This window comes from Candoia aspera, chromosome 1, assembly GCF_035149785.1.
Source record: "Candoia aspera isolate rCanAsp1 chromosome 1, rCanAsp1.hap2, whole genome shotgun sequence".
Lineage (NCBI taxonomy): Eukaryota > Metazoa > Chordata > Lepidosauria > Squamata > Boidae > Candoia > Candoia aspera.
The window spans coordinates 117,964,122-117,988,142 of record NC_086153.1 but is presented as its reverse complement, the minus strand read 5'-3'; the positions used below and the strand labels follow the sequence as shown (position 1 = coordinate 117,988,142).

General features: G+C 38.3%; 1 protein-coding gene across 1 annotated transcript in view; it reads right to left on the bottom strand.

Moving 5' to 3' along the window:
- The window catches only part of ME1 (malic enzyme 1), a 134,210-nt gene that overhangs the window by 2,777 nt on the left and 107,412 nt on the right, over nucleotides 1-24,021 (bottom strand). The window contains exons 8-13 of the mRNA XM_063312599.1: nucleotides 20,556-20,653; nucleotides 18,047-18,160; nucleotides 11,064-11,169; nucleotides 8,221-8,363; nucleotides 5,781-5,954; nucleotides 1,485-1,583 (exon numbers count right to left, since the gene is read on the bottom strand). Coding sequence (XP_063168669.1) covers nucleotides 1,485-1,583; nucleotides 5,781-5,954; nucleotides 8,221-8,363; nucleotides 11,064-11,169; nucleotides 18,047-18,160; nucleotides 20,556-20,653 — 734 coding nt within the window. The remainder of the gene's footprint in view (nucleotides 1-1,484; nucleotides 1,584-5,780; nucleotides 5,955-8,220; nucleotides 8,364-11,063; nucleotides 11,170-18,046; nucleotides 18,161-20,555; nucleotides 20,654-24,021) is intronic.

Sequence of the window (24,021 nt, the reverse complement as noted above, 5' to 3'; positions counted from 1 at the left end):
CTGTAATTGCATTGATTGTATTTTTAACATTAATATTAATAATATAATATTCTGTATTACGTAACACATGCTGTTGTATTGATTTTTCTCACTGGTTTAAAAATATAATAAACAAAACTTTTGCCATACAAAGAATGCAGGATTTCAAAGCCAATTCTTTGACAGTTAAATTTGCTTTGACATCAATAAAATATCTGCCTTATCAAGTTGAAGAGAAGTAAATAGGACAATTGGCTTTAAAAGGATTACCAGATGTGCCCAAGAGAAGCAATTCCTTACTGATAACAACAAAGCAAGAAGAAAAGAACTGGCAGGCTTGTAGAAAATGAAAAATGAATGAGGCCCAGGGAGTGGGAAAGACGGTCAGACTACACCAGAAGCCAAAGATTTGTGGCTGACGCTCCACATGTTTAAGCTCCACTCGGATTAGATCAGGGCTGTGTCCCAGTGGCCGCTTCGCTGTTACTTGTCCTGCAGGACAAAACTTACATGACTTGAACTACCTGTCAGAAAGTGTGACTAGGTTAAGTCAGGTTCAGTTTACTTGGACTTCACAGCTTGGATAGCTACCCATTGTCATGGGAGTTTTTCCAGGATAAAGAGGGTGGTGGAGAATATCTGCCCCACCAGAGACCCTCAAAGGAGGGGAAGGAAGAAGGGGCACAGCTAGGTTAGGCTAGGCATCCACCTTGGAAAAAGAAGTCCTATTTAGGCAAACCTTCTTAAAAAGCAAAAGGGGAGAATGGATTCACATCAAAATAATTTCAACAGGGACTAGCAAGTGGTACAATGTAGGGTTGGTTTGCTACATTGAACCTTTTTGTGCGACAATTAATTTGAGGCATTTTTGTAAACATTTTGTCACTGAAATGGAGAAAAACCCTAACAGAAAGAAAGGTCCCCAAGTCATTTTCTCACCCTTTGGGGGGACGCCACTTTTGCAATGTTTTCTTGGCAGACTATAGAGTGGGGTGCTTTGCCATTGCCTTCCCCAGTTGTCCGTCACCTTCCCCAGCAAGCTGGGTCCTCATTTGACCGACCTCGGAAGGATGGAAGGCTCAGTCGACCTGAGCCGGCTACCTGAGAGAGAATCCAGATTCCGCTGGGATCGAACTCGGGTCGCGGGGAGAGTTTCGGTTGCAATACTGCCACCTACCACTCTGCCACCACACGAGGCTCTAACAACCATTTAACAAATCAGTGTAATGGGCTTGAGAATAACCTTGAGGAACAGGAAGAAGAGCCGCAACCAAGACAAGGTCAGATAAATCCGAGTCCGAAGCAGGAATGTAATTTGAGAAAGCATCTCAGACTTGACCCTCCTTCGTTCTCTTGAATGTAAAGTCAGGGAGGGGAGAGGCGCATTCAGACCTACAAGGCTCTGTTACTGTAACCTTATAATAAAAGTAGCATTAGCATTCATAACTTTGGTCTACCTTGAAGGCTGATACACAGTGTGGGTAGTCAATAAAGAATGAACTTACTTTCACAGCAATTTTAAGGGAGACATCTCGAATTGCAACCAAAGGTGGATACAAACGGCCCTCATCTAAATGCTTCTTTGATACCTGTTGACTTATTACCTAGGAAGAAAAAGTATGTATTTTTAGGTACATGTATTACTGATACCTTTATTTAAAGAAGAAAAACTTGCTTTAATAAAAAAATCAAGAATGAATGTTTATTGGAGTTTTAAAATGACAGTAGCTCCATCTCTGATACCTGCCCTGTTTGCCTACTGTTTTCTACCCCAATGCTCTGATCCTTGATTTGATTTGATTTGAACAACTGCTTCTGCTATTGTTTGCTACCAACACTAGGAATGTGCTAGGATACACCACAGAGATGACTTGGAAGACCAATCATCCAGAAATCATCTTAAAAGATTTTTTTTCTTCTTTTCTTTCATGCAGATATGTGCATAATAAAGGAGTCCTGCTTCAGTACCAGAATTAAATGTAGTGCAAAGGAAGCAGAATCAAACTCAAAGCAACATAAGCTCTTTTTGCACCTCAAAAATCCTTTTTTTAATCAGCTGCATAAAGTTATCAGGCCTAACAAATAATTTCAGGCATAAAGAAAAAGCTAAAAGAAAGGTATCCTTGACTTTGAAAGCAACGTCTCCAACTTGACCTTGACTCCTGATGGCTTCTTGGAACAATACAGAAGGGAACTGCCATTGCCTTCTTCCAAGATGTTATATCAGCTTCCCAGTTTAGGCTTGTCTCCCATCCCAGTAAGAAACAGAGCCAATTCTACTAGCTTCCAAGTCCAGACAAAGCTATCTATATACCTTTTTGCCTAAATGTACAAAGTACCTCTCTGTAATTGGGCTGCCCTTACAGTCTGCAAAATCCTGCGTTTTAACATTAGAAAGCTATACAAATTGGTGTTTGAGACTCATAGAAAGGCATCTTTAAGAAAGGTGAACCAGTATTTTAAATGTCTCATAATGCAGCAATCCCAGTCATTGTTAATTAGAAATGATTAACAACAGGTAGCATAGTAGACTGTCTTTAATTCTGGCATCTTTAGCTGTAGTTAAATTATTAAGACAAAAGAGATAGCAAAGCACTTTGGATATTGAAAGTGCTAGGGAATCATTAACACCAACTATAAAACAAAAGATAGAAATGTTAGACGCTTGATAGCAATGTTTACTGGAGGGCTTTATCCAGAATAAGGCTATAAAAGTGAGGATATCCAACCCCACCATGTTGTCATTCCCAAAGTCCTTGGGGAAGGAATGTACAATTGCACCAGAGGAGCCACAGTGATTTTGGAACAAGAAGCAGTAATACTACATACAATCACACAAGGGGTCCCACCCCAGAAACTAAATGGAAAGAGAAAGAGGATAAGTGTACCTTTAATCTTTATATCTTGGTCTTACCAAATACTTTTTCTATAATCCTCATTTTCATTTCTTGCCTGCTATTCTTGAGTTATTTTCTGTTCACAAGAATACCCCTCCCCATAATAAAGTTTTCACTCGGTGAACATATTACTAGCCCTTTGAAATTTTATAGTGCAAGAAAGATTTATTGTCGTCTTCTTTTCCCTGAAAGGAGGAAAGCGTTGAAGAAATGTTATCAAAATTGACGTATTTTTATAATTTGGAATCCACAAGGGGGAGCTGAAGTTATTAGGAAAAAGCAGCAGTCTATATTTGGTGTGGCTAATGAGTAAGTAATGCTTTTGTCTAGGAGACCCAAGTGCTCTTAAACCAGGAGGCCTTGCAGAATGATTGCAGGCTGACAAGGGGAATCTGAATCTCATCAAGTCCTGTGGTGACATCAGTTACATCATCTTAGTTAAAATTCAGCATAAAAATGTTGCCTGCCGTCAGACAGCTGAATAAAGAAGCAACTGTATTTGAGGGACTTTCTCGCCTTTTCAACATTATCATTTTAATGGGTATATTATTACAGGTCTACACTATATGCTTATGCAAGGAAAGTTCAGTAGTCTTTCCCTTCCCCTCTTATTTGAAGAGTTACCTATTCTGTATCACAAACCACTTTTGAATGTCTTCCCTTTCCATTTCAAAAGATGTTTTCCATGCAATATGGAACAGGAGCCTAGTGCATCTTTTTGCTCTGAAGTAAGCTTATAGATCCAGATGACCTCTAGATAGCAGCAAAGACTTTGACTTTTCCATATTTCTCTGCTGCCATCTAGTGGAGAAAATCTATCAATGTAGTCGCTAAGAGTCAACAATGACTTGATGGCACATAATCAATCTAGTGATTGTCTGCAATTTGTACCCCATACAGGATATGTCTACTCCCGGGATTATCTTGCAAAAGTGGACTAAATCATAGGGAAGGCTATGATCTTTAAATTATACTCTACATTTTCATGGATACACCACCCCAGGACTACCTCATCCAGGTAGAACTGATCTAGCCCAAACACTCAGTCCAGGAAGGATGTTCAAGGTCCCCGTATTTGTGGAGTGGGGGTGGGGGGACAGAAGCAATGTTTCTCTATTGTAACCTTTGTTCTCCTTCAGGAAAACAGCATTAGAGAGGGCATCTGGGACATTTTATGGCCATCCAATTCCAAATGACTCTGGGCAGTTTAGATGTAATCTTGAAATAGCAGCTGCCCTGTAATGGGAGATGCTTCCAGAATTCTATATATCTAAATTTTTCTTTGAATGTTGAAATCTGGATTATTTGGTGTGGTATCCAATTGTATCCACCCATCAACAGCACAGCTACTACAGATTCTGCTCCTTGTATATCCACCAAATCTTCTCTGGTGTGTCTGATAATCCTCTGAATCAAATTTGGGAGAAACAAAGGGCAGTATTGGGAAGAATGCAAAAAAAATTATTGTTGAACAAATGCAAGTCCACTCACATGATGTGAGTTATAGCACTTGATCTCAGTTCTAAAGTGGAAAAAAAATCATTATAGATAAGCCCAGGGGCAAAGGGAATGGTATTCCTAAATTCTAAGTAATACACATGTCAAGTTTGATTCAAGTATTAGTCCAGTCACAACTCCCTATCCACTACTTTATTGATGAGCATCTTCTGAGTTCAAAAAAGCTTGGTGCAATTACACATATCACCACATCAACCCTGCATTTTATAAACATTCTTTGCATTCAATCAGTAACAGAACTGAAAGTTGTGGCAAACAAAACAGGATCCATGAAATCAGGAGTGGAACAAAAAGCTATGAATCCATCAGTAATTAAGGATCAAAACAGAACATCTGCTCTTCCTAAAAGGCACAGATTTGATTTTCATAAACTGGTTCACACTATGAAGAGTTTTTCTTTTTGTTTCAAATTTCCCTTCCAGCTAGTATGCTTTGATCACAGGGATGAGAATAAATGTGGTTATTTTATTTATTTATTTATTTATTTTCTATCCTGCCTCTGTTGCTTTTATAAATAACTCAAGGTGGCGAACATACCTAATACTCCTTCCTCCTCCTATTTTCCCCACAACAACCACCCCGTGAAGTGAGTTGGACTGAGAGAGAGTGACTGGCCCAAGGTCACCCAGCCAGCTTTCATGCCTAAGGCGGGACTAGAACTCTCAGTCTCCTGTTCTAGGTAGTAAAATCATAGAAATAGTAGTCATTAGAGTTCTTGTATAGAAGACACTTTCTATATTACCTTTCTACTTCATTGGAGTGGTGTCCACACAATAACTAATCTGGAACAGAAAGACACAACTGGCCAAGCCCTCATTATATTATTGCCATTTAGCAATTACTTTCAACTGGTCAAAATAAAAGCAACAGAAGCCTGATGGCTGTTGAAAGGCATATCTGTTCAAGGTCAAATGATAAGAGATTACAAGTCGCTTACCAACCACAATTGGGACCAGCAACTCCATTGCTAAGCACCATGGTTGCTAAGTGAAAAATCATGTGACCCCACTGGACTTATGACATCACTTCCACTTCTATCATTAAGCGAATCACCATGGTTGTTAAGCGAGACATCACATGACTGGGACTTAGAATTCCACTTTCTCATTCTCCATTAATTCTGCCTGTTGGAAGCTGGTTGTGAAGCTCACAGATGGCAATCACATGACCGCAGGATGCTGCAACAGTCATAAATGTGCTATGGTTGCAAAGGGCCCGAATGGAGATCGTGTGACCATGGGACACTAAGACAGCCTTAAATGCGAGCATTGGTTGCAAAGTTTTTTCTTTCCCAACTGTCGTAACTTCGAAAGGTTGCTAAACAAGGCAATCAGTAAATGAGGACTACCTGTATACCCATTTATATATACCAAGAATAGTTAATACCTCTGCAGTAAGGAGAAAAATGTCATCATTTATGTTTCTCACTCCACATGAAACAACTCCAAGGGCAACTCCTGGAAATACATAGGCATTGTTCCCCTGTCCAGGATAAAACGTGCGTCCATCTGGAAGAGTGACTGGATTAAAAGGGCTTCCACTTGCAAAAATGCCTCGTCCCTGAAAAAAATAAAATTAGTATTGCAAAGTGTTATATGATGGGAAAAGATGGATATTCATTGAAATGTTCATGTAGATAGCAGTGCTTTTATAAAGTGATTATATTAGGAACTACACAAAGAGCAAAAGAACTATTATTTGATGTTATATAAATATCTCTGGTTCCTCCCAGATACCTTGGCAAATTTCAGATTAGTCTGAAACCTTTCTATAATTTTACTATAATATCTGCATCTGCTAGACTGTAGATAACAAGAATGAGCTTTGTATGTTTCCTACAATTTAATTCTTTCACCTTAAAAAAAAACATCTGGGAGAATGAAATACATACTTTTCCAAGCTCTCTTCAGCCACAGCTGAGTGTTGTGATCATTCTGTCTATGCATGTCTATGTACAGTATGTTGAGGCCTCTTATCACAGGAAGCCTGCATGACAAGCTCCAGCTGGTGAAATTCCATCTTCCACACAACTTTTAAACCTCCTCTTTTGAATCTTGTCATCCTAATTTGAAGTCACACCCTCACACCTTTCTAAAGCTGCTGTTCTTCTTCCTAACTGCTATGCTACAATAAACATGGTGCAAACATGAGCACACAGCCAGGAAATCTACTTGAGTAATTCGCTACATACTGTTACCGGAGAACAACAGGTGAACATTTCATTCAATGTGTGTGAAACTGCTTATACTGAAACAAACTCAGTATCTTAAATTTTATTTTATAATGCACTCCTACACAGGTTTATTGAGAAATCCCACAAAGATCAATTATTTCTATGTGAATGAGCATACAATTGTCATCTTAATTTAAAAAAAGAGTTTTGTCCACTTGCAGAACTGGAAACATAGATACAATACAAACATCAACATCATCCAGTTATTTAAAATATACGATTTATGTTGGTGTCATGCAGAATTACAACAGCTTGTTTTATATGTTTTAATGGAAGATTAGTAATTCTGGTGTATCTTTAGGTCTTCAGGTCACCAGATAGAACTATGTTCCATCTGCTTTAAAAATATTTGCATTCCTGCTCCAGTCCTACATTGCATATGTACTTTTCAGTAAGCAAAAAGAACATGTTATACTTTGTACCTATTTATAAAAATAATAAGCAATCTTGAAGTCTAGGGAAAAATAAAAAAAGGGGGGGACAGGGAAAATATTTTGTTTCAAACCCCAGAATATGTTCCAGAAATCCCGCCATGGGTCTCTAGAATTGAAGCCCAGAATGCTTTGGCTATTCCAGATTTTGGGTGAAACGAAGGTAGGGGAAGGCTCGTGCATGTTGTTCCTTCTCCACAGCTCCCTGCTTAGCATATCCTACCAGCCCCTATCTCCATCTTCCTAGTACCATCCTTCCCCTCAGCCACCACCAATGTCCCAATGTGGCGTATCCCTCTGCCCACCCAGTCCCCAACTTCTCAGCACAGTCACTCCATCTCTCCTCTCAGTCACTGAGAAAGTCCCAGCAGTCCACCCACTCTGATCTTCCCCCAAGCCTTCCCTCCTTCCTTCAGCCCCTGCTCTCAATACCCCAACATGGCATATCCCACCGGCCTAGCCTTCCCCCAACCCCAACACCTCCCCAGTACTTTCCCTCCTTCTCCTCCTTAGTTGTCATCCATGTCCCAGTGAGGCATACCGCCCCCCCACCCCCGCTCAAACATTCCTGTTTTCTTCCCTGCACAAATTCATTTTGGTTCAGGCATGGATCATTTCCAAACAGCTGTTCTGAACATCAAAATGTTTTGTAAATCCCTAGTAAACTCTAAATAATTACTTCCATTTTTTATACATACCAGCAATCTCTATATTACAAATCTGAACTAGAAACTTTGCAGTAGAAGGCAACTGTTGTGGTAGAGCAATTCTGAGGAGCATGGCAACATTACTCTGAATCATTAAAAGAGCTGCAACTTTTTATTTCTCTCTTCAGTGACAGTTATTAAGAAAAAAATATATTCTATTCGGTCCTAGAATATACATGAAATCCTGTATAAACTGAAATTCCTGGAATATACATGAAATCCTGTATAAATTGAAATGTTGCCCACGTAACTTTGCTGAAATGCTAGCTCAATTGGGAACTGGGTTCCCCTTTAACCTAAAATTATGGAGAAATATTGCTGAAGACACCCACAAATAAGTCTTGACTGAAAACTGCCAGAATAAATACATAGAGACAATTGTATGAATATATACATAAATAATGTGCCAACACAAAGTATAATCAATTTAAATATAATTCTCTTCCCCCCAATACCTCTGTTAGATAGTAGCAATCTTCAGCAGAGCATTCTGCTTTGCTGGTTGGGTTACTGAGTGCAAAAATTATTGGCCGCTCATTGAAGGAAGCCATATTCTTGATAATACTTTTCGTGAATGCACCAGCAGTTGCAGCAACTCCTATGCCAGAAAGAAATATAACAGAATGTTATGGAATATACAATTTTTGCCCATCAGTCTAAAAGATTGTTCTGCAAAGGAACTGAAAAACAATTTCATTTGATTTTATTTCTGCTCCACATTTTAAAAAGATAAAATGACAAGACAGGCGGAAGTACCATCTTAATATAATTACATTCACCACATATGGCATCATCACCATCATCATCCTCTTCATCATCACAATATGTTTACCACTGATGTGGAGAGGAGATCAGGAAATTAATAATATGGGTTAGGCATTGCTATAGTGAATGAGGCAACTTTGATATAGGCATTTTTTTTTAGCACCACTGTTTTCTGTAACTGGCCATTTCTTTGTGAGAATATAAAACCCAAAATGATGTGTCAGTTTATTCTTGAATAAATGTCATAGCTCCCCTAATGAATAAATTTCATAAATGAAGCCCTATCTATTTCTTTATTTTCACTAAGACATTTCACTGAATATAGTAATAAAATACACCCATTGAGAAGTATAGAAGTCTTACAGGGAAGTTTTTTTTTAAAAAAGCACATTTTTTCTCTTATGAATAAAGTATTCTGAGATATTCCAGACATATTAAAATATTTTCATTGGAATATTGGTTCTTAAACTACTTTGTGCTATTTCTTTTTCATTTCAAGGAAGCTGATGCAAGGAAAGTTTCTGGATCATGTCCAGAATAACAAGCTTCAGAATCTGAGATCGTTACAATTTTGGCCATTTTCAGAAAAGACTTTAATGAACAATGTGCTTGGTTAATGAAAATTTCATGAGACAACCAGATAATATCATTTTTTAATCTCCACTGCTGTTTTTTTAAAGTCATCTTCAGCCTTTTTTTCCTTCTCTTTAAATGGAAATAATTTCCACAGGATAGATTCGGAAGAGAATTGCAATTATCTGAAAAGACTGCTCTTCTATAACCATTCTGATACTTGGATATCTTTCTTTGGCCCATATTTTTACTTTTTGGATTCATCTAGAAGGAACATCTTCCAATGTACAGTACGTAGATTTTTCTTTAATCAATCTGCTTCATAAAGATTTTTATTCCACATGTTTACATGAGAAATGTGATTCAGAGAAGGGGAAAGAAGCAAACAACCTTCAAGTAGACAATATCCAAACTCTTATTCTCCGAGAACAATTCCTCGACTCTTACCTGTTGTAGTTGACCTCATGAGTCCAATTTATTAAATGTGTTGTTGGAAATGGCAGCTGGCTCATTATTATAAAACAATAAGGAGTTATGAAATTTTGGCTTCATTTTTTAAAACCATGTTTTCAGGTGTCTTAAATCAGTTTATGAAATATCTGCATATACCTATCCTGAGTCTAAGGCAATAAAAAAAGGAAGGCTAAAAGGAAGAGATATTGAGTTAGATGAGCAAATATGGAGGAGTCCAAATATATCTCATCAGGATCTTGGGGTCTTTACATAAAATCTTAACAGAACAAACTATGAATGCTCAAGCAAAATGGAAAAGTAAGGTCATAACATAAAAAAAGTTCACATCAGGACATTGCCTTTGACAAGAATTAAATTAAGGTGTATTAAATTTAATAAGCAGATGCTACAGACGCAAAGAGCTATGTAGCCTTAGCTAAAGTATCACCAGCTTGAATGTATAATCTTCCTTCATTCTTTTTTCCTTGCTCTGACAACTTAGAACTCTTAAAGAATCTGAAGTTCAAAGCTCCCCATATTTTAAAATTGGTCTTATCAAAAGTTATTGTCTTACTATTTTTTATTACTTAATGTGGATTTTGTTTTTAAAAAGCAAAAGGTACAAATGACAATCATTCCTAGCCACAGCAAAATAAATTAGAAAATATAATCTCACATGCTTTATGGCTAGTTTTGTTAAAATAATTGTTTCTGTTCTTGGTCCAACAACAACAAGTCATTTTCCTGAGTAGTGTCTAGTAATATTCCATAAATGGCTGTTGGTGAGATTGGAGTTTCATGAAAACCTTGGAAAATATCAGATAATTTAGTGATCCCAACTATTCAAGGAAAGGTTTTAAACAATTAATCATCCAAATAGGAAAAAGAATATGACATCCGATCAGTCTTTCTTGCTTATGGAGCACCCTTAGGTAAATACAACTTCCAAAGAAATATATCCTTTTCATATTCAACACTCAGCATTACATATCATGGGACAGAAAATAATGTATCTGATTTGTATCACTGCAGAAATGTGTCTACAAAAAATTGTATGTTTTCCAATCTATTAGTCTATTTTATAGCACAGAATTTTAAAGAGAGAAAAAGAATGATTGGAGACTATTCCAGTATGACTCAGGGAGCAAATTCACAAAACAGACCTAGCCCAAGAAGCTATTTAGCATATTTAAATACATTTGAGGTCATATGTTATTCATACATTACATGTTATTGGATTACATTACAGTGTAATTCAAAAATCTCCATAACCTCACCTAGTTTCCAAAACTGTGAGAATTTCCAGCATATCTTACTGTATTTGTTCTTATGCATATAGATCACTGTTATGAAATAATGTTCTCAACAGATACTTGCACCTATTTCTCTAAAATGTATACATATCCTGTGTGTGTGTGCACGCGCACAGGCACACACAGATAGACAGACATAAATAATCAAACAAAAAGGCAAACTTAAATGAATTGATATACAGATAGTTTATTACCTATAAGAACACTTGGTCTTATTTTGTTAACAATGTCTTCTAAATTTTTCATCTCCTTATGCTGATGAGCAAACACTTCTTTCTCAGGTGTTAATGAAGCACGACCCTACATTAAAAAAGAAGATTATCAGTTAAAAAATACAGGTTTACATTTATTCTGTGTTCTAATGAAAAGGCTCAGTCTTCCTTTAAAAACACACCAGTGTTTCTTTGACTTTCTCATCAGTAAACTTGATCACACTGGTAAAGTGCAAAACATATGGCATCCATTAAACAACTTTTAGAGTCAAAGAGTTTTACCAAGCATTTATGTCATGTTTGGAAGCATAGTCAGAAATTTTGAGGGGAATCTGGACCTCGAAATTCCTGGTATACTCTGTACTCAGTGGCACTGAAAACTTTCCAAAGTTCGTTTGATGAAATGTTATCAAGAATTTCCCCAACTGAAGGAAAGAGGAGACTGCATTTTATAAAGTATCCTAACCAAAATACATGTGGAAAGGATTCAACTAGTTTTATGGACCTGGTGATTATGTAACAAAACATAAACAAGTTGCAAATGGATTATGTAAATTCAGCCTGAGTAGAGTAAATGTTACTAGGATATAACATTTGCACATTGCACTGACTGGTAAATGGAAAGGAAGACGGCATTTCACTTCCTATATCCAACAGCATACAGAAAGGGAAGATTCAGAAGAATCCGTGTGTCCTCTCCCACTACAAAGCCCTCACAAATGTCTTGGCTATCCCTTTCAGGATCATCAAATAAAAAACAGAATTAAGAGGGAAGTATGTTTTTCTCTGTATTATTAAGTCTAATAATAATAATAATAAACACACCAACACAAGTTGCAAAGTCTAGTTCAGTGTTTCTCAACCTTGGCGTGTGTGGGCTTCAATTCCCAAAATTCCCCAGCCAGCCTTGCTTTAAAAACATACCAGTGTTTCTTTGACTTTCTCATCAGTAAACTTGATCATACTTGTAAAGTGCAAGACATAAGGCATCCATTAAATAACCATTATAGTCAGAGATTTACCAACCATTTATGTCATGTTTGGAAGCATAGTCAGAAATTTTGAGGGGAACGTAGACCTCGAACGTAGACCTTGCTGGCTGGGGAATTCTGGGAGTTGAAGTCCACACATCTTAAAGTTGCTAAGGTTGAGAAACACTGGTCTAGTTGTATCCATTGGTGATGCTACTAAGCCCAGGCCACCGTGTGCAAGTCGTGGCTCAGGGGCAGGCATGAAGCTCTTCAATTCTGCCTTGTATCTTGAAAAGGGCTCTGACCCACCTTCCTCTGCATCCACCTTCTCTTAGAGGCCTTTTGAAACGCATGCTGCAGCTTTGCTCTGTCTGTAACGTGCATCACCTCTTTCAAAATGTAAGAGGACACAGAGAAAGAGAATACGCCAGCATCCCTGTTTGTGCGCGTATGTGGAGAGGGTACGAAAGCATGGGGATAAGGTAGAAAGACTCCCAACAGGGGAGAACTTGCAGTCAGAATATCTGGAGGACGGAGCTCTAAGGAGTACATGTGGGCTCCCAGAAGATGTTGCCTACTGTGCCCCAAGTTCTGGCCACAGGACTAACAGTTATTTGTCCATTTTGGATTTTTCCATCTGAGAAGAAATATTAAATGCCACCTCCCTGCTTGGAAAACTTTCCAAGAAAACCATTTTCCCCCTGACCTCTTCGTACCAAGGCTATCTTATATTTTCCCCTAGAGACTGGACGCCCTCCAAGCTCCTGTAGTTGATGGAAGAGGAGCGTTTGACTCACAAGGACAGCATGCATCACCTCAGGCCTGGAAACTGTCTGAACCAGAGTCTGCTTCAGCCACGACTGCAGCTATGTGGGAGGACCCAACTGACAGGAGGAGAGTTATCCCCTACACAGAAAGCATACCCAATCCCAAATAATTCTGGAGAAAAAAGAAGGGTTTTCCTGCCCCCAGCAATTTTCCCAACTTTGAACCTGAATTCTTAATGGGAACCAAATCACAGAACCTCCTAAGTGCCACCATGATTCAGATGAAGCAGAGAGGTAGAACTTTATTAAATTCAATACATAAAAGTCTGGAAAATAGGCAGTCATATATACAGTTGAAGGGAACATAGTTCTGAGGGCTTACAGCATTTTGAATTACTGAAAAAAAATGTATGTAAGAGATTTAATTTTTCTTCCATTTGGTATAGATGTATCAGGCATGTATTACATACACGGATATGTAAGGCTTAACCATGAAATAGCAGGGTTTTAAAGCAGCCCCAACACAAGTAGGTTATGCTATAAATAAGCATACACACACAGAGACACAAACTTGCCAGGTTTCTGCCATGGTGTAAATTACATCATTGCATTTGTTCTCTTTCTCCATTTCTTCCTGGTCAGCAACCACAAGTCTCATTATTTATAGAACAGAAGGCAATATATTACCAGTGGCAGGGAGACCACAAGAGATTACATAGTTCTGACATGTGGCTAGCAACAAAACCTCCAGTATGCCAGCTTTTCCTGACTCACACTTGATTTACTGGGAGGGGGGCCAGGATTTAGCTGTTGTTCATCCTTCTTTTCTCTTCCTTTGTTAGAGATTGAATTATTGGTGCTTAAGGTGAACATACATGAGTTTTCAGCATTTCATTGGACCACTAATGCAAACTCTTCTGAAATACTTGCATCTGGTCCCTGTGACCAGGGTGGAAAATGTACAGTCTCTCAAGACCATGGCAGTTTGGCTGCTTTTTGGCATGCTCATGAAGACCAAATTCAGTGCAAAGTGATTGGGCTACTAATATGGCTGATTTTATTTTATTCTTTGGTAATACTACAGCAGCTGTCACTGAGATTTAGCAGTGTTACTGGCTACTAAATATTTTTTTTTAAATGCTGAAATGTTTTAATTATCAGCAACATTTCTGTTTCTATCAGATTCAATCTATTCTTTTCTCTTTATTGCATTGTTAAATGTAACAATTTTCTAAATAATTTCTGCTAGTCCGTTGTTGAGAGCCAGTTTGGCATAGTGGTGAAGGCACCAGGCCAGAAACCAGGAGACCTTGAGTTCTATTCCCGCCTTAGACACAAAGCCAGCTGGATGACCTTCGGCCAGTCCTTCTCTCTCAGCCTGAGGAAGGAGGCAAGGGCAAACCACTTCTGAAAAACTTGCCAAGAAAACTGCAGGGACTAGTCCAAGCAGTTGCCAGAAATCAAGAATGACTCAAGGCACAAACAAACAAACAAACAAACAAAAAAGTCTACTGTTATCTCAGCAATTTTTCCTAAATGCTTAGACACTACTTTCAGACTAGAGTCTTTCCACAAACTGGTAACACAAGACCTGTCAGTAATTACCTGGGCCTAGTTTATTGTCTTCTTTGAACATGAGGAAAACATTTGCCCGCCTTTGAAAAAAGCCTGCACAAACTCTGAGATTATATCTACAAATTGCATTATGCTTTATATGCAATTTATCCTTCCTTTAACTGGAACTTCCTTCTTTCATCATTTGATCTTTTCCCACATGGTTGATACTACTTTCCTTAGGGAAAAAGCCTGAAGTAAAGGAAGAGTAGAGCAGATGTGCCTTTTCTCTGTCACTTGCTAATGTATTTCCATCTTATCTTCTCACTGAAACTAACCCTAAACTTAGTCACCCCTAAACTTTCAACTCCCATTCCTTATTTGCTTTCCTGTTTCCTTGCTCTAGATTCCAAGTACCCTGGGATTTGCAGGCTGACGCGGTGGCGCTGCGGGTTAAACCGCTGAGCTGTCGATCGGAAGGTCGGCGGTTCGAAACCGCGGGGCGGGGTGAGCTCCCGTTGCTCGTCCCAGCTCCTGCACACCAAGCAGTTCGAAAACATGCAAATGTGAGTAGATTAATTGGTACCGCTTCGGCGGGAAGGTAACGGCGTTCCGTGAGTCATGCTGGCCACATGACCCGGAAGTGTCCTATGGACAACGCCGGCTCCAAGGCTTTGAAACGGAGATGAGCACCGCCCCCTAGAGTCGGACACGACTGGACTTTACGTCAAGGGAAACCTTTACCTTTACCTTACGGAGCCCCTGTCAATTAGTTTAGTGGCTCATCTCAAGCTACAGCACATGGCAGCAATCCTTCTTTGCACTTCCACTCAAAATGCTCCTCTTCTGTTCCCATTTAATATTCTCTGTGGCCCAGTTTAAATCACAAACCCTCTAGGAAATGGTAAGAGTGCCTTGGGCCACAAAGTCTTCTTCAGGGGACCTTATAAAGTCCTGCCTTATGTTTAACAATCTTCTATTTCATATAGAGAAACTGACAGCAAGAACCCTGTCCAATGGGACAAAGAAGAAATGAAGAGAAATCAAATCCTATGACAATATTTGAATGAAAGATTAAGACCATTAGAAGTAAAAGTAAGGAATATAAAGTTGGTTTATTTGATCAAGGTTAAAGCAAGATATGTTGTTACATCTGGCTACATCTGGCTACCCTTTATAGGCTTTCTGCTGACACCAGGACTGAAATGATGATGCTTTATGGATTTGTTTATAGATAAGAGATGGGATGTGGGATAAAAAACAAATGTTTGTAACTTTAGAGAAGGTGAAGAGTTACTGTTTATACTTGTGATGAAGGTTGGAAGTCACTTCTTTATATATTCCTTTTCTCTTTTTTATTATATTCTTACTTTTCTCTTTCTTCTCTTTTCCTTTTTTCTTTCTTTTTCCTGGCATTTTTACTCCTTCTCTCTATTCTCTTCTTTAAGTGTAGTTCATATTAGATTTCATTATTATAATCAAAATTCTTAATAAAAAATTATATATACACACACAAACACACACATATACTGTATATATAAAGAGAAACTGAGACCAAGGTCTGGCCTCATGTACATTCTGATTAAATCCCCTTGCCATGTAATATGAAATAATTTAAAAAGTAAAATAAGAGATGTTATTTTATATAGACACAATCACACACACGGATGAGTCTGTTTGATGAAGAGGACTGATTGTCGATTTTGAATAGGTCAGATCTGGCTTTGAATCTCTACTCTGACATAAAATTCATTGAATGCCCTCAATCAAGTTATTAACACAGCTTAACCTATGATTTTTTTTTCTGAGGATCAACCATAAATAACTGCTTACCATACTTAGGGGGAACTACAAGTTGTTGTTGTTGTAGTTTTGGTTTACTTGTTCTATTGGATCCACTATTTCATCACTGCAGAATTTGTCTGAATTTGTTTCCACTATTGGTCATTAGTTAATAACAGTTTATGGAAAATTCTTCAATCATCCCACTCCATGAACTATTATATTGTAATATTATCCAATGGTGTTCTAGTTAGTGATGTTAGTGGGGCCTGCCAATCCTGGTACACCATTACTCTTTAGTAATAGTAATACTAGGAGGAGGAGGAATGATAACAAATTAGATAAACAGATACATTCTGTATTTTCTGCTCCTTCAGTTCAAAATTGTCTAGCATAGCATAGGCATAAAAATTAACAAATGAACTGGTGGACAACAATTTATCTGCATTGTTGCATGAACCTACTTATCTGGAAGAGAAAGGGTACTATTAATTCTATTGTAAAAGGGAGGGAGAAAAGCACAATAAGCAAACAACATACTTAGATCTATAGATGCTAATAGATGGATAGTTAGAGGTCCATTGTGTGACAGTATGATGTTGGTAAAATTTATATTGAATATATAAATCTTGCCTGAGTAATAGTAATTACAATAAATCCTTTTGCACATATCAGTTACCAAGAAAATCTTCCTGACAGAAATCAAGTATATAATAAAGTATCTTCCAATTTGATAAGGCCATGTGAAAATCTCTCCCTCTCAAAGTTTCATTTGTCTCAACCTAGCAGCTATACAATCCCAGATGAACGATATGCACTTTCATGCAGGTAATAGTAACATAAATCATTGATCAATCGTATGAACTGGCATTTCTCTTTGTAAGAGAAGCATGCAAATCCAAGAGGAGTTCTAAGTTTATGTTTTGTTTCCAGTACAACCCACTGTAAGCAAGAAGACAAATCAGGTAACATTTTCTTTTGAGCATGGAAATGTTAATTTGAATTAATCATTAATTATTACTTTAAAAATCCCTTTATTTTAGTATTTGAAATATACATGTTTTTGTCTTAGCTCTAGCATACAGAAGAAATGCAGTAAGAATGCCTGGTCAAGTCTCTGAGCAATTCTGAATGTCTAACCACTGCTGATATCATAATAAACCAAAGCATGCAGGACATGGTCTCTGCTCTTATTGCTATGCAATAAGGCAACACAGCTGAAGTTTATGTAGAGGTCTGGCATAGATAAAGGAAAATATCAGCAGGAAATTATCTTTTATATCAACATTTCTTTGCTTATTTTAATAAACCATTTTAGGTTCACTATAAACATATATAAGAGAGCCAGTTTGGTGCAATGGTTAAGGCACCAGGCTAGAAACCAGGAGATTGTGAGTTCTAGTCCCACCTTAGGCACAAAGCCAGCTGGGTGACTTGGGCCAGACACTCTCTCAGCCCTAGGAAGGAGGCAATGGCAAACCAGTTCTGAAAAACCTGCCACGAAAACTTCAAGGACTTGTCCAGGCAATCTCCAATAATCAGACATGGTTGAACAGATAATTAATAAATACATACATACATACATACATACATACATAAGGTGATTCATAATGCTTAACACATGTGTATAGATATTTAAAACTGAAGTTGCGATAGAAGGTTAAATACTTCCTTAGTTTTTACTAATTTTCTCCAAGAAGACTTTCAAAAGAACGTACCACATTATCAATTATAGTATTATTATCCTGTGTATCCAACCCTTACTTGTCTAAGTGTACAGGAAAAGAAATACTAGCTTTGAGTGTACTTTGCTTCAGTTATTATTGTTCAATATACCTAGAAAAGTTTAAATCATAATGTGCATTCGTAACAGAAAGGGAAATGCTATTACCTTTACAATTAATCCTTTTGAATCAACCATCCAGATCTTTTTTATGGCTTCCTTTTTAGGTGTCCCTTCCTTTTCCATGCCCATAACGAGAAGACTGGCTATGCCCATTGCTGCCTAGTAAGCAAAGGAAAAATTAGTAAACATATCAGTGTTTCTCAACTTTGGCAAGATGTGTACACTTCAACTCCCAAAATTCCCCCAGCCAGTCTACACATCTTAAACTTGCCAAGGTTGAGAAACACTGATACAGATAATAGAGTATGAAATCCATCTCTCTCTCTCTCACACACACACACACACACTCACACAGACACAAAATAGAAATCAGTTCAGTTCTTCCCACGTACACATATATTTATACATATGCAAACATATTTATTTCTAAGTGCTTATGCACCACTTCTAAGTTGCTATGTTTGCATTTTTGTACAAAGCACATATACCCATTAGAGACAACAATAATCACTGCTGGAATATATAGATGCCTTCATTTTTTATTTTTCACAGTGCTTTACTAAAACAAGCTACAGGACTAACCCATCTTTCTGGCAGTGCTTACACACAATCTCCATAATATCCTCCGGCTGAGCTTTTCCCCTTCCTACTCCAGATTACGGAGATCAACAAGAGGTGAACTGCTTAAAGAAAGCTAGCACTACACCAGCAAGCCATCTGCTTGTTAAGGTTAGGAAATGCCTATCGATCCTCTCTTTGGCTTTCAAATCCAACATCCCTCAGTTTGGAGGACATGGGCTGTGCAATTTTTAAAAAATGAAATAACTCTTAATGATACATTTCAATTAAAATTGGCTATCATGCCCTTTGAAATGTGCTCTCACTGGGAACTTGAGTTTGCCACTTTAATTCTTTGTAGTTCACAGAATGAATATATTGTTTGCTCACCTTAGGAAAAAAGGTGACTTTAGGATCATTACACTATGAGTTTTTACTTCAGAATTGAAAGGAATTCTTTAAATAACCTAGACTAAACAATACATTAATTCTGAGTTAACATCTGCACCTATTTTTATATGTGCTTGGAACATCTACAAATGCTGACACTGGGTTTTTTTTTTAATAACCTCAATAAGAATCATTTGGCAAAAAGTTTTACTGTTATTTTTGTACAGCTTGATACATTCTGACTCTGACAGTTTCAAAATATACATAAAACATCTCATGCCCCAGGTCTCACAAACAATGAAGAAAAAGCTCCTTGTTTATTCGTTAATCAGACATAACTTCTACATCTGCATATAAACAATGAGGTTCAAAGGAAGCAAGTCCCCCATCACTAATTACTTTTTACATTTATATCCTGCATTTTTTAGGAGCTTAAGGCACTATACAAGGGGTCACTTTTCATTTGCTTCTCAACACCAGCCCAGCAAGGGAATTTGGGCTAAAAGGCACCTGATGATATCCATATTTGAATTCGGATTTGAACCTGGCTCTTCCTGGTCCTAGTCTGAAAACCTAACCATGATGCTATAGGGCCTGTTGTTTTCATCTCTTATGCACAGTTTATTCACAACAAAATTACTAAAAGGGGAAAAAGGACAACAGGACAGGGTACTTCTGATATGTAGAAAGTTTACTTTATATTGAGGATTATATTGTATATTGCAAAATTTGACTTTCAAAGTAACAAAGGAGTCCTTCAGTTTCCTGACATGAAAACTCAAAGCTACTCAAACAGTAGCTACTAAAAGCACAAATATATGGTTCTACGGCTGGACTGGGATTTTTCCTTCTGTGCACACACTGAAATTTCAGCTCAACGGGAATTCAAAATGTTAATACAAACTCCTCTGTAGTGGTGGGGGAACTCACCATCTAAACATTTAAACTGAAGTTGTTTTTTTTTAAAATAATGTGCTGAGGATCTAATTGTTGTCCCAATAACAAATGACCTACACTGATATGGGTACAAATGCATTTCAAGCCATTTAGACTCTTTGCACTGTTGTATTTTAACATATTTATATTTTATATCTTGTCTGCATGGAATGCAAATAAGATTTCTATCTAGGTACTGACTAGCCACAGACTTCATTCGTTTCAGAAAGACGGCTGGATTCAATCTGGCTGAGCTGACTTACTACAAATATATCTGCCCAGCAAGCAGCACCCATGGGGATGGGGGGGTGGGGGTGTCAAAAACAGCAAGTTTGGAGTTGGAGCCTTACAATGTAAGCCCCACCCATTTATCATGCACAGTGACATCAGACGGGGCGGGGCTTGCATTGGAATGCTCTGGCTACCATCTTGTCAATTGGAACCCTGCAACCATACAATTCTAACTGTTGTCCCCAGGCAGCAGCAGCAGCAGCAGATCAATAAATAGACAAACAGACAAACAGACAAACAAACAGACAAATAAATACATACATACATACATACATACATACATACATACATACATACCTGGACAAGTAATATATTATAATACCCACCTTTTGCTAGAAAGGTAGCATAGAAATGAAAAAAGAACAACAGATGAACAAACCTCTCCAGCTCCCTGAAAGACTACTGTATGATCAGACAGTTTATTTTCAGTAATCTGGAGCGCAGCAAGGAGACCTGCAACAGCCACCGATGCTGTTCCTGAGACAGAATAAAATAATAGATAATTCTATTAAATTGAAGTAATGGCTCACCTCTAGTGATAACCAACCACCCATCTTTTTGGGTGAACTTTAAAAACAGAATTTTTCCTTGGTGGCTTTTTTCTCTTCTGTTTTTAAGCTGAAACACACAAGTAGTCATTAGGTCCTCCCCACCCCCCAAAAAATCCCAGGAAAGTTACATCATTTTAGCATAGCACATCAACGTGAAACAGGATTGTGCGGAAGCACAGAACTGAAAAGGTCATTTAGGCTGTGGTGTCCAACCCCCTGCTCAGTGCAGGAATCCAAAGCATATGTTATGCTTTCTGTTACAGATTCATTTTAAATCAAGGTTGCCACCACCCCTGAAATCAGGAGGCGGCTCCTGAATGCACACCAAGAGTGGCAGTCGCCTTACACTTATTAGAGAATTATTGTAATGGGAGGAAAAGACCAGAGCATACAAAAAATTGCTAATCAATAGAGCTAGTGGAAAGCTGTATAGAAGAAACAATTAGGAAACAATTAAACACAGAAAACAGTAGTAATTCTATTATGATGCAATATCTTAGGGTAAAAACAGTGGGGGAAACACATCTGAATGACAAATTAAAAGGTGAAGTTGCCTATAATTGAATGCTACTCCTTTTCAAGTAAGCTTTCACCTTCTCCCCTGATCCTGATTGTACTGCATCAAATGATAGGTGTATTACAATCATACATTACTGGCCATACACTAACCCCACAAGGAACACAATTCACTTATATGATATATAAGTGAATTGTGTTCCTTGTGGGGATAGTGTATGGCCAGTAATGTAACGATTCCATTCATATACAGTATATATGAATGGAAAATATGAAAATTGTCCATAAAAGAAAGTATTCGAATACACAATGTATTAAGAAAATCAGGGAAGATGTGAAGAAATGAAGCTGCTGATCACAACCCTAGTTTATTTAATACTAGAGAATTTGAACAAAACAAGGAAAGGCTATCATAAAGTGTCAAACACTATGCACTGAAGATTGCCATTTTGCTGCAGAATTTCAGTGCTGTGAGCTTGGGAGGATATAAGGAATTATTTTTAAACAAGCAATGCGCAGAAGTGGAAGAAGACAATAGAATAGGAAGGACAAGAGACCTCTTCCAGAAAATTAGAAACATCGGAGGTAAATTCCAGGCAAAAATGGGTATGATCAAAAACAAAGATGGCAAGGACCTAACAGAAGAAGAAGAGATCAAGAAAAGGTGGCAAGAATATACAGAAGACCTGTATAGGAAGGATAACAATATCGGGGATAGCTTTGACGGTGTGGTCAGTGAGCTAGAGCCAGACATCCTGAAGAGTGAAGTTGAATGGGCCTTAAGAAGCATTGCTAATAACAAGGCAGCAGGAGACGATGGCATCCCAGCTGAACTGTTCAAAATCTTGCAAGGTGATGCTGTCAAGGTAATGCATGCTATATGCCAGCAAATTTGGAAAACACAAGAATGGCCATCAGACTGGAAAAAGTCAACTTATATCCCCATACCAAAAAAAGGGAAACACTAAAGAATGTTCAAACTATCGAACAGTGGCACTCATTTCACATGCCAGTAAGGTAATGCTCAAGATCCTGCAAGGTAGACTTCAGCAATTCATGGAGCGAGAATTGCCAGATGTACAAGCTGGGTTTAGAAAAGGCAGAGGAACTAGGGACCAAATTGCCAATATCCGCTGGATAATGGAAAAAGTCAGGGAGTTTCAGAAAAACATCTATTTCTGTTTTCTTGACTATTCTAAAGCCTTTGACTGTGTGGACCATAACAAATTGTGGCAAGTTTTTAGTGGTACGGGGATACCAAGTCATCTTGTCTGCCTCCTGAAGAATCTGTATAACGACCAAGTAGCAACAGTAAGAACAGACCACGGAACAACGGACTGGTTTAAGATTGGGAAAGGAGTACGGCAGGGCTGTATACTCTCATCCTACCTATTCAACTTGTATGCAGAACACATCATGTGACATGCTGGGCTTGAGGAATCCAAGACTGGAGTTAAAATCGCTGGAAGAAACATTAACAATCTCAGATATGCAGATGATACCACTTTGATGGCTGAAAGCGAAGAGGAACTGAGGAGCCTTATGATGAAGGTGAAAGAAGAAAGTGCAAAAGCTGGCTTGCAGCTAAACCTCAAAAAGACCAAGATTATGGCAACCAGCTTGATCGAGAACTGGCAAATAGAGGGAGAAAATGTAGAAGCAGTGAAAGACTTTGTATTTCTAGGTGCAAAGATTACTGCAGATGCTGACTGCAGTCAGGAAATCAGAAGACGCTTAATCCTTGGGAGAAGAACAATGACAAATCTCGATAAAATAGTTAAGAGCAGAGACATCACGCTGACAACAAAGCTCCGCATAGTTAAAGCAATGGTGCTCCCTGTAGTAACATATGGCTGCGAGAGCTGGACCATAAGGAAGGCTGAGAGGAGGAAGATAGATGGTTTGGAACTGTGGTGTTGGAGGAAAATTCTGAGAGTGCCTTGGACTGCCAGAAGATCAAACCAGTCCATCCTCCAGGAAATAAAGCCAGACTGCTCACTTGACGGAATGATATTAAAGGCAAAACAGAAATACTTTGGCCACATAATGAGAAGACAGGACACCCTGGAGAAGATGCTGATGCTAGGGAGAGTGGAAGGCAAAAGGAAGAGGGGCCGACCAAGGGCAAGATGGATGGATGATATTCTAGAGGTGACGGACTCGTCCCTGGCAGAGCTGGGGGTGTTGACGACCGACAGGAAGCTCTGGCATGGGCTGGTCCATGAAGTCACGAAGAGTCGGAAGCGACTAAACAAACAAACAACAAACGAGCTTGGGAGGGCTTTGGGATCTCCAATATACGTCTGGACTTAATGAGGTTTAGGAGTACAAGTTCCTCACATGTATATATTTAGGAAATGTTAAGCAGTTATGACAAGATGATTGACTGATTATGTGCCATCAAATTGGTGTCGACTCTTAGCAACTGCATAGACAGACTTGCTCCATGATGATCTATCCCTAACCTGTTCTCCAGGTACACATCACCACTGTAACTGAGTCCATCCACCATGCTGCTGGTCATCATCTTTTTCTCTTCCCTTCCACCTTTCCCAGCATTAGAGCCTTCTCCAGAGAGCAAGATCTTCATATAATATGTCTGAAGTAGAATAATTTGAGCCTGGTTATTTGTGCCTTGTGTGAGAAGTCTAGGTTGACTTGGGTTTTTTTCTTGGCTGTTCATGGTATTCTCAGAAGTCTTCTCCAACTCCAAAGTTCAAAAGCATCAATACTCTTTTTATCCTGCTTCTTCAAAGTCCAATTTTTGCTTCCATGCAG